The 12397-nt window shown below is 37.8% G+C and overlaps 1 protein-coding gene across 35 annotated transcripts in view; it reads right to left on the reverse strand.

Annotated features, from left to right (window-relative positions):
• Positions 1–12397, reverse strand: part of NRCAM (neuronal cell adhesion molecule) — a 155832-nt gene that overhangs the window by 66353 nt on the left and 77082 nt on the right. For 27 of the 35 annotated variants that reach the window (XM_027657941.1, XM_027657933.1, XM_027657873.1 and 24 more), the window contains 2 exons: positions 3441–3629; positions 1040–1057 (listed from right to left, as the gene is read on the reverse strand). In XM_027657941.1, coding sequence (XP_027513742.1) covers positions 1040–1057; positions 3441–3531 — 109 coding nt within the window. In that variant the 5' untranslated portion in view covers positions 3532–3629. Of the gene's footprint in view, positions 1–1039; positions 1058–3440; positions 3630–12397 lie in introns of those variants that run through there. The other 8 variants (XM_027657924.1, XM_027657916.1, XM_027657907.1 and 5 more) reach the window with 2 other exon arrangements.

Genomic DNA, 12397 nt, shown 5'->3' on the forward strand with positions numbered 1-12397 from the left:
ACCTGTTTAATAACATGCCCATTAACATCTCTGTCTGAATGTTGTATATTGCCTGTCCAGCAATGCTACTGCTTTGGGGTAATTTCTAGCAACTTGAACAAAATATTTCAATCACTAGAGTTAGCTGTATTCTCATGCCTCTTTCTAGCCAGTTAAAATTGTAAAACTGGGATTTTTACTTTAAGTCTTCCCTACCATTATATATTAAGTAGTCTGTTGTACAGACAGAGGTAGCCTTCTGTAAAACCCTACTGACAAGAAACAGCCACGGAAAAAACATCAGATCATGAAATCATTAACAAAATACAGCAGCTAAGCAGAACAGAACAGAACAGGCCATGTAGAACTGGGTTTTGCTCCTCATTGCAGAGGGGAGAGTCCTTAAATGAGGGAGGAAGTATTTTTACATGATCATGCCTTTGTGTGTATTTCTTTAGAGGCACTTTGAAGACAGTCCTTTTCCCTCTCAGGGGCATATTTCAGGGTCAATACGTGCCAGATGCTTACTTGGGAAAAGCAAATACACTCTGAAAAGGGACACAACACGAACACTGCCCAACCCACAGGATATTCCATCTGATGCACATCAAAGACCTGAAATCTCTACTCCTGTGCTATGCACTGCACTTAAAACTGATTGAATTAACCATGACACTAGAGCTTAGTTAGGAGAAGCCATAAAAATATGAGGTCTACTTAAATAACTGTATCCACTATGGATATAAAAGTATCTCCAACTCAGATATGTATAATAGTATAAAAGTACATATATTCCGATGAATTTATTTTTTATCAAATACATTTACTCCTGAAAGTAGTCATAAAACACTGCACATGCTGATACTGAGTAAATATTTTAATGTTCAGCTAGCACACCATCAAAAACCACACAATTAATTTTTTCAGAATTTTAGAATGTTGATTTACGTACAGCAGTTTTTTTTCTGAACACTGCATGCACAAAACATCTAGATACAGCACACCAATCAGTATTACTTTTCAGCAGCACACAGCCTAGTTTTAGTGAAGAGGAACTTACATTCTTCTAGAAGTTTTGCTTTTATTCCCACATCAGAATCAGCAGTTGAATGGACAAATGGAGATTAAAGAGAAACATTTGTTAATGGAAAGAAAATTAGCAATTTTGAGAGGGAAGATAAGTATGTCTGACAAGTACATTGGTCACCATTAAAAAGTAAACATTTAAAACATTTAGCAGTGTAAGCCATGCAGGGAGGCCTGAAATCCCAGCTACAGTTTTCATTGTGTCAGTTATTACTACATTTATCTCAAACCTCATGGTATGAGAAACTTTTCTGAAGTGTTGACTTTTTAAGGGCAACCATGATATGTGATTTTGGTCTTGCAAGGACACAAAACACTAATATTGAGGAGACAGCAATTCAAAATTAGTGGAGTGCACTGCCCTCATGTTGCAGTCAAAATCAATCCACTCATGATCACAAAGAAGAACAAAGAGAATGCTTCAGGTTAAAATTACTCTTGTAAATACAGAAGCACCTAATTCTACTCAATAGAGTTGCAACCCCTTTTGGTTTGAAAAATAACTAAAACAAAAAAAAAATCATCTTAGCTGTCACATCTTTATTTCTTACTTCAAATGTTTTGCATACACGTCTCTTTATCAATAATGTATTACAGCAGGTCAAATGCCTTTGGGTCACCTACATTTTCAGTAGGTTTTAGGAGACACTGACTAGGAACTAATGAACTGCAAAGAATAGGAACTGCTAATCTGGATGAAACCTAAAGGTTCAACTGTCAACTGTGTTCTCACCATCAGGTCTCTGCAGTGGATACTTATGGAAGACCCACAGAAAATATATGTCCTTCCCTTGAGGTGCTCTCCCAGAGCCCATTCTCATCATTATTTATGAAAGCAATAACATCATTACAGATGTAATTTCTGTTAATATTAGTTTTGGCTAAAAATTCAAGCATGTGACTTTATCAGACCTAACAAAGTCATTAAGCATTAAGGAGTAGGGAATTAAATTCTCAGTAGAGAACTAAAATGATACATCTAAAAGAGCTACTCATTTTTGTCTCTTGATGCATTTCTGGTAAATTTAACCTGAAGATAGATATAGATAAATATATTAGAGTGGTGCACAATTTATATTAGTTCCTAAACTACAAGATGGGGGTTTAAAACACTATTTATAGACTGTAAAGATATTTATGCAGCAAAATTAAGTTTAGAAAATAAGACATTAATTCAAAAAACTTTCGAATCCCTCTTTAAACCAAAGCTTATTGCTCTAAAGACATTTAGAGCACAACAAGTTTGATGTGATTCAAATATATTGATCTTGTTACAGAAATACAGGTCACTGGTTTGATAGGCTTGTAAAATGCATGGGGGGGGGAACCCACCAAAGCAGTTGCAATTTATGTCAGTGAAATTATTAAGTAAAAACATGCATTGTGGAAGGCAGGAAGTTATCACAAACATGGGGGTAAAGAAAGTCATGCACATTAGAATCATAAGCAAATTTACTGATATATTAATCCATCAATTTAACACCAGCCCTAATGTTCTCTTCCCTGGTAATTAGTTTAACAAATTAATAGTCACTATGAGGTGCAACATGGTTCACTGAATCTTGAAAATGTGATCATGCTTATCTTAGAAAGAAAATAGCAACCTAAAGCAGGAATAATTTAATAAAATCAGCTATTAGGACTATAAAATGCAGCATCTACGGTGGCTTCCTTTTCAGCATGGAGTCCTACCTTCAAGGTTCCCCACTAACACAGTCTTATACTAGACAAGAATTTCAGATCTTGGGATTTCCTCTCTTTTGGATGTTTCCTCACATATCAATGCTGGAGTTCCCTGCTCAGCACATATTTTTAACTTAGAGCTAAGTATTTAACCATTTTCAGCCACTGCTTAGGAAATCTAAGAGCCTAATTTACCCTTTGGGATCAAAAAATAAGATGCTTTGAGTATCTGAATTTTAGGTATTTGAATCTTTTACCAGTTTACGTATCAGCTCCTGCAAACTTCTTCTCTGGAGGTAAGGGTGATTGATGACAGCAACTAAGAATTGTCATGGGGTTTTCAGCAAATTATCAGTATGATCCTAACTTCACAAATAATTAGCATTTAGCTGGGCTTCTCTGCCCTTCTTAATTTTGATCAAATAATGTGTTCAACAAAGGCACACTGAAGTGTAAGTAGAACCCTGTGAGAATCCTGTGTTAAACCTTCTCAAGTGAACAGTGTAACTCATTTTATTGCACAGGTTTTGAAAATCTTCAGTAAATAAGTGTAAATATTCATAATCATAATGCCCTGACTGAAATGTTTATCTCCACGTTTAGCTCCATGTTGGAGTTATCTTCAGCTTTCTACAGAAATTATTTAACTAAATTTCCATTATTCTACACTTATTTAGCAGGTTAATACTTACAGTCAAGAGGTACGTCCAATGCAGAAATAATTTGGCACAGAAAGAGGATCAAGAAAGGTTTACTTGCAGGTATGCTCTTCTTTTTCATCATGATTCTAGGCTGTACTGAGTAAATCACACTTGAAGAATGAAGTTCAACTTCGTCAGACTAGGTAGCTTGCAACAGTTATGTAAATATAGACAAGAAACCTGTAAGCAAACAAACAAACAAGAATAACAATATGGAGATACAATGGAGAGTTGAATGATCACATACATCTTAATAATACTATGAAATACAAGCAGTCTACATACTACATCCAAGGGTAATAGTTACACCATATGTTCTAACGAAATCCAGAAGTTCTTAGGACACCTAGATCATATCACCTTCCTAAGGAAGCTACTGAACAACTCCTATAACCTTATTGAATGGAAATAGAAATGCCTCTCCTGAGAAAGATAAAGCATCAGTCCAGCTAGTTAAAAAAGAGTATATACTAAAGATAATAGTCCTCTGAAGTAGATTTAGTGGATTAAAGCTCTGAAGGCCCACCTAGTCTCTCTTTCAATCACCTTGCACCAGTCTTGGAAAGAGTTATTTAGGCATCTACTCCAATGAAAACATGTCTGGCCACAAATCTGCTAAGTAAACTGTAGGACCTTCCTGCAGCTTTGAGTTAGGTATCTCAGCTTTTCCCTGCTTTTCCCTGCTTTGGAACTCTTTCTAATACACAGATGTACACTGAACACTTCATGAAGTGTACACAAGAAGACTTCATGAAGGTGCTGAGGTGCTACCTTATGGACTGTACCTAGGCTCCTATTCCTGGATATTTTGATTCCACTCAAAATAGATAACATCAAAATTTGTCATTTCTAGCCTGAAACCAAAATCCAATTAACTGTCAGCGTATTAGCAAACACTCTTCTCCTTTCCTATGTGATGGAATGTCAGAAATGAACCTTAAGGGAAACCTGTTCTTGGAAATGTGCTAGATTTTCCTCCTCGACCAAGCATGAGAGATCACATTAGCCACACAGAATGATTCAGGCTCCCTTCTTATTTTTACTGCATTTAGGACCAAGTTCTAACTTACAAGAATATTGAAGGAGTGAAAACTAACTGCTTGCAAGCCCCATCAGCATCACCAGTGAGCTAAAAAGAGCTACACAGCCTTAGAATCCAAATGATGCTTACACAATGCGTTCTCAGAAAATGGACATCAGCTGAGAAACTACTTCCCAGATGCCAGATGGATCAGAAAGTTAACAGTCATCAGCATTACTTCACCTTGAAGAGAACACTTCCTCAGCTATGGCTGTAGATGTGAAACACAATGTTATCCAGTCCACAAAGAGTTAAGTTGCAAAGAAGCAGCTGCTTTACCAATGTTAAATAAAGAGTTATTTGTGCTTTCTGAAGTTACTTACCCCATCTATGCTAAGAATTTCCCTCAATCTTAACATTACAGAAGAAATTATGCCTCTTAATTGCTGCTGTAAATGGTGTTTCTCTTTGTATAGTCTTCTGAGCAGAGACTGGAACCGGAAACCAGAACTGAGGTGTAGAGCTCAACCTCTCATCCTAACCTAGCACATCAAACTCCCTGATTCTTACTGCCACTATCTGTAACACAAATGTTTGTTTCAAAATCAAAATATTTCCAGCAGGTTAGAGCCCTAGAGATGTGCTGCTCCTTGGAGCTCTTGGGAACTGCTGACTGTAGTAGAGGACAAATTGCTTATTCACATTCAAAACTACCTATAGAACTGCATACTGTAATGTAACAACTAATTATTTGTCATGGCAGATTAGAAAAATTACAAAACTCATCTAAGAGAGAATACCAGAGTTCTAGCCTTTGCATAATTATTTATACAATTTGGAACTGCACTCACAGACAAGGTGGCAAAATACCGGTTTAAGGTATACAACAGGAAAGCATGACAAATACTCAGACTTTCCTAGAAAAGCAAACTGAACTTTATTACACTTTAAATGAGCACCCTAAATTGTTGAGGGTTTAGCTGGGGAAGGGGAGAAGTGTTTTCTTCATTCCATTTTTGGCACATATAATTTATTACACTCCTGCTGCAGTGAGCAAGGGGAAGGAGAAGAGCTTCCTTTGAGAGTGCCTGAGAGCACTCCAGAGTGTTTGTTTCCTGCAACAAAACGCTCTCCAGAAAAGCTGATTTTGTTCCACCAACCACAGCTGTCTGCTCTTCTCCACACTGTTCTCCTGATCTTTATGTCATCTCCTCATTACAGCATCACTACAATTAACAAGGTATCCTCTCTGTACAACGTGTTTGACCCAGGTTTTACAGGATAATCTTTGAAGTATTCCACAAGTAAAGCTTGATTTTTGTTGTTTCTTCTCCAAGCAACATTTCAGTTCTCCTTACAAAACCCAGAAAACTTGATTATCCAATTTACTGTCTTGTTCTTTTACCATGTAAAATGAGTATTGCAGTGATTTGAGAGTATTTTAGAATTCAATTGCATTTCCTTTGAACAAGTACAAATGAATGCACAAGCAGTGGTGAATCAGGCATGTGAAATTAAAATGATTGGGAAAGTAATACCCTTGAGAAAATGTCCCACATTTTATACCTGTGCTACTGCAGTGTTCTAGTAGGATACCTATTGAATCTACTGCTTGGACATTTGGATATATTATGGGAATTCAGCAGGCAGCGGGAATTATAAAGCTGAGCCTGCACACTGACTTTACCATTCTTCAGAGAGGCAATGTGCCCAAATGGTTTGTGATAGAACATATTACTGAAAACGGTTTTAGGTTTGTCAGCACAACTGGGTGCTCTTGATGAATATATTCAAGGTTTAATCTGGCATAATTTCTTATGAATACAACAGCTGCTAAGTAGAACTAAACATTGCTTTGACATAATATTATCTGCTACAAAATAAGGCCAGGCCTCTAAGCGATCAGTGTAAAGGCTTCAATTTCAAAACTTGAAATATTTATACAGCAGATTGCCTTTTCCTCCAGATGATTTATTTAAGATCTCTTGTAACTCAGACATTTTGTCCTACCCTTTTCATAGGAAAGCATATGTATTTTGACAGCTGGTTCAGGAGTCTACTCACCAATTTGTAAAAATAAGATTTTCTATACCTACGTACTTCTTAGGTACTTAACAAAATGTCACTTGTTATGTCTCCTGTGCTTCTTACTGAGATGCTGACTGTGACTAACAACTTTGACTCCCATTTGCTATAGTGTAGTAAACAGGAGTCAAAGTAAGTAAGAATGTATAAGCAAAGTATAGTAATATTTTATCACAAAGGATAATATCAGATTTCAAAAGGGAGGGGGTTTATGTATGACAAAAGATAATGATCAAGTGAGAGACATCCAACTTTTTTCACTTAAAAAGAAAATGTACTACTTTTCACAAATGAGCTACAGAAAGCCACAACTGGAAGAATGAAAGCACCAGTGAGCCTGAGGTAAACTATACGGAGAAGCACAAAACACAGTTTGGTTCCAGTGGTCTCTTTGCTGGTACCATTTGGACATAAACAAAAAAACCAGATACTTTGCAAACACAAAAAACCCCCAGCATATATACAGAAGGGATCATTTCGGAGGCAGAATCCAAGATTGCTTTTCATATTAAAAAAATGGGACAAGGATCTTCTCCTTAATTTTAACAGTTCAAGAGCAAATGAATCATAGAATTGTTCAGGTTGGAAAAGATGTTTAAGACCATCAAGTCCAACCCAGCACTGCCAAGTCCAACTATGTTTCTAAGTGCCACATCCATTTGTCTTTTAAATATGTCCAGGGATGACGACTCAACCACTTCCCTGATTGGCTTGTTCCACTGCTTGATAATTGTTTCCATGAAGAAATTTTTCCTAATATTCAATCTAAACCTTCCCTGGAGCAACTTCAGGCTGTTTCCTCTTGACCTATTGATTGCTGCTTGAGAGAAGACACTGGTACATCACAGGTTACATCCTTCTCCTCTGAAGGAAGTCTCTATGCTACTCCCTTAATCATATGTCCAGGCACTGTCTGGAAGAATTAGGATTGGATCAGGTCAATATCTGCCACAGAGAGTGTTAACAATTGAACAGTATCTGGGATTATAGATCCACACCCACGCACACACACCCACAACCCCTCAGTATATTTTACTGTGTTATACTAGTACTGAATAATATTAATTCCTAATTGGGATATTAATACAGACAGACACATTCTCAATGGATATTTCAAAGGTGAATCAGTTAAGGCTCCAGTTGACAGAGGGAACATGTTTTTCCTCTAGCTGTCTTCAACATAATCACATGGGATCTTTAATTGACTTTAAAGTGGTGCTGCAATATTTCTTTATTAGGATGTAAGATGTGTAAGGGAGTGTATTTACTGACATTCAACCTAGTGCAAAGTTAAAGATAGTATTTTCTAAATGTAATATTGTTTCACAGAGATTTGATGTATCAACTGATTATGCATTTCTACCATTACATTATTTTAAAACAAAAAGGCCTCTATGAATGTGAATGAAAACCAAGGTCAATGTAATAAATGTGAATAAAATTGCAGTGTAATAAAATTGCAAGACAGAAAAACTGGAATATTTCATACACATTAGGAAAAAAGCAGTCTCATATATAGACATGACTGAATTAATGGGGAACAAGTTAGACACTGAAAATTGAGGAAAATTAGTACTGAGCAAAACACTTCCTCTGCTTAATTTGTCTAATACCTGTATTTTTTATCATAGTGAAAGACAGATGCAATCAGAATATAGGAAAAAATAAAGAGTTTTCAAGGAAATCTGTTTCAAAGAAGCCACAGAAACATATCCACAGATCATGAAAAGCAAATTCAAATGAGGTAAATGTATTTAGTGACTTTTACATAGAAAAGAGTGTTGATGGTTAATAAATAAAAAGAACAAAACGCTTTCTTTTGAGGACAACTGCAATACCTTTATCACTTAATGAAAAATCTTTACAGGGCTTATGAGTTTTATACAACTATGCTAACTATGCAAGTATCAATAAAATGATTTCAAGTATTTTTGAACAACTGGTTTTGAATTTCACACTTCTTTTTTTAACTTATCTGGTATTTGCAGTAATAGGTAACATAAAAAACTCTGATTGGAAACGATTATTTAATTTAAAATCTTTCAAATAGAAACAGACAACACACTTAGTGTTACAGTACCTAAGTGTCATGGACACAGTACTAACAGAAACAAGAATGCTACTTGAGTATTGCCTTTATTATAGCTATTTTTTATGGAGGTAGCATGACATAATAGACTAAATACCCACACGTGTGTTAACAAACCTGAGTACTATTCACTCCTGAAAACTGCAGTCAATTCAACTTCCATTGGTTTGCTTTCTCCATCATTCTTTTACCTATTAGATGTAAATTATCCAGTCTTAATCTACTCACCACAGGACATAATAGCTCTGGGGTGTCTTAACACAGGTGTCCATAAAAAGAAATAATTTTTAAATTTTCCAAAAGTATACCAAATCAGAACTATTTCTCATCTTCTAGAACTTTTCTTGAAAACACCCCACTGCTTTCCTCCAATTTATTCTTTTGTCACAGTCTATGACAGTTTTGGCCTTTAAAGTCATCAGGGAATACTAAATCATCTTCTGTGACCTCCTGTTTATGAAGCTTAAGCCTATTACTTCATTTGTGCTGTAGAAACATCCATGTAAAGAGGACTGGATGAAAAATAAACTATGCAGACAGAAGTCCTGAATTCAAGAAGATCTCCTCATCACTAATTTAGATGCTGCAGATACTTACTAATGTTAGATGGTTATATGTACTTAGTAATTTTCAAGCTTTTTTGACAAAGGCAGATGGTCAAGCCATGTACCACACTCTAAACATTCTTAGCAGTTATATATACAGTGAAAAATCATCAGCCTGGTCATGCTCTTGGACTGCCCCTACACTCAGCATTATTCTTTTGGCTCGGAGGCTGTACTTCAGCATTTACAGTGGTCTCCTTCCTTCCCACCAATCAGACACAATTTCCAGTCCCTCTACTCTCATCTTCTATTTTCCACCACGGGAAAACCACTTAGTCCTTGAAACTCCTTCATAGAAAATCCTATATTAAGACTTGCTAGCTGGTTTGTTATTCATTCAAGTCTGGTCTGTTTCATTACAAGTTCAATTCATGTGTTTATTAACCGGTTTCACACAGCAGTAAGTCAAATGCTTTTCAAAGTCTTTAACACTGACACCATCATCTTATTAAACTTGTAATTTTTTCAGATACTAAAACATTAAAATCAAATTTTTTGCAATCATTTGTTTTACAAGCCCTACTTTCCAGAAAACTATGTTGAGTAGAATCAGTTTTACTCAAGGCCTTTAATTCCCTAGCAGATGAGTCCCCAATCAGCTTTTTCCATATGTTCACTGTGATTTATATCAGGCTATATTTACCCTGCTCAGTCTGCTCGTCTACTCTGAATCTGGGCAGAACACCAGTTTTCTTTCAGTTTTAAGCAACATATTAAAAATGGAAACCTGTGAACTAGAGATCTCCCCCACTAGCTCCTCTAGAACTCACAGACAGACCCTTTGTATCTAGACCTGCTGAATTACATAGAATCATGTATCTTCAACACATATTATTCAGTATCTACTAATGGTTTCTATGACTAAAAAAGCTCTCCATCCTAACATGATGCATCATAATTTTTCTTCCAATTCATCATGTTATTTGCAATAATATAACAACAGAAAGATAAGAAAATGATTGTGAAGTAGATCACAAAACAATGCTAACCCTGTTTCTGTTCTTAAGACTTGGTCCTATAAAAAAACCCAAATATTTGTCTGCTTGTCTCCTCCATGGCAATGACCAACACATCTGCCATTAGAACAGAAGGTCTTTCACACAAGTATCAGTACTGACCATGCATCTGCACAGCCCCAGCACAATGAGATCTGATTGCTCTGAGCCTAACTTCACTATCAACTGCTGAGCCAGCAATGGAGAACAGCTTCAATTATCCACCCATTTTGCATCGCAGGTCACTGGACACCCACCCAGCTGATGCACCCTTGCACAAGGCTGACTTCTCTGGCCTTGCCAGGACTGAGCAGGGTTAGTGTTGTCCTTCCCTGAACACCGTAAAATTTCAGAGTAGCTAACTGTAGCATCACTGGTAGACCACTCTGAGCATTGTGATACAGCTAAAAAAACAAGAATACAGATCCTTAAAAATTCCACTCCTATTTCAACTCTCTGCTCTTAGAAGTACAAGTGCCACAATCTAGAAGTGCCCAAAAATGCAGGGGAAAAAAACAAACAAACAAACAAAACGACTAAGCACAGAGTTCAAATGTGTTATTAAGGGCTTCAGGTAAGCCTGTAACCTCAGTCACACGCCACAGACTCAAATCTTGAGAGCAGCCATTTAGGAGCCAATCTTTAAAACACTGGAGCAGAGCTAATCTGTCCTTTTACAGTTGTCTTACATATTCCCTGAAGTCCTATATTGGATTTGGCCCTTCTCAGGATTTAAACAGAGCAGCACTTACTTTCTAGATCCTGCTCAGCTTACATTATAAACTGCTTTGGTTGGGATGACTATATAGACAGCAGGGCAAAGCTGTGGATAGCCCTCAAACAGGGAGGTAAGGCTAGTAAGCCTGGCAAGTTCTGATGCCTCCAGAGTCAAGTGAGCATATACGCAGTACTTTTGCATTGCAGATTTAAACAGACGTATCAGTCTTGCTTGGATCCTTTCTGGTGTCCTAAACTCTTGATTAGATTCAGACCCTGCAATTGTGTGGGATCTGCTGCTCCAGTTGGATCTCTACAAATCTATGGGATTCATCCCAGAATCCTCAAAGATCTAGCTGATATCACTGCAAACCCTCTCTCAGTGATTTTTGAGTGGTCTTGGGAATACCGAGAAGCTGGAAGACTGGAAAGTGGTGAACATTGTCCTGATTTTCAAGAAGGGCAAGAAGGAGGACCCCAAAAACTACAGGCCTGTCAGTCTCACTTCAGTGCCTGGTGAAATTAAGGAGGAGATTATTCCGGAAGGTATTGAAAATCATCTGAAAGACAACACAGTCATTGGTCACAGTCAGTAAGGCTTCATGAGAGGAAAGTCCTGCTTCTCCAACCCAATTTCCTTTTATGACACCTAGCTGATCAAGGAAAGCCAGCTGATGTAATCTTTTTGGATTTCAGTAAGGCTTTTGACACTGTCTCTCACAGGATCCTTCTGGACAAAATGTCCAGCACACAGCTGGATAAACATATCATGTGGTGGGTGAGCAACTGGCTCACGGGTTGAGCACAGAGGGTAACAGTGAATGGGGTAACATCAGATTGGTGACCTGTCACTAGTGGGGTTCCACAGGGATCCATCTTAGGCCCTGTGCTCTTCAACATCTTCATAAATGACTTGGACGCAGGACTGGAAGGGATACTAAGCAGGTTTACAGATGACACAAAACTGAGAGGAGCTGTTGACTTCCTCAAAGGCAGGGAGGTCCTGCAGAGAGACCTGGACAAATTGGAGGACTGGGCAATCACCAACCATATGAAGTTCAACAAGGGAAAGTGACAGATTCGGTACCTGACATGGGGCAACCTTACCTGTTCATACAGACTGGGGAATGAGATGCTGGAAAGCAGTGCCATGGAAAGGGACCTGGGGGTCCTGGTGGATGGCAAGCTGAATATGAGTCAGCAGTGCCCTGGCAGACAAGAGGGCCAACTGCATCCGGGGGGGCATCAGGTAAAGCATCACCAGCCGGTCAAGGGAGGGGATTGTCCCACTCTGCTCTGCACTGGGGTAGCCTCACGTTGAATATTGTGTGCAGTTTTGGGCACCACAATACAAGAAAGTTATTAAGCTCTTACAGAGCATCCAAAGGAGGGCAATGAAAATGGTGAAGGGCCTTGAGGGGAAGCTGTATGAGGAG

Source organism: Corapipo altera, unplaced genomic scaffold (genome assembly GCF_003945725.1).
Source record: "Corapipo altera isolate COAL_440 unplaced genomic scaffold, ASM394572v1 1, whole genome shotgun sequence".
NCBI lineage: Eukaryota > Metazoa > Chordata > Aves > Passeriformes > Pipridae > Corapipo > Corapipo altera.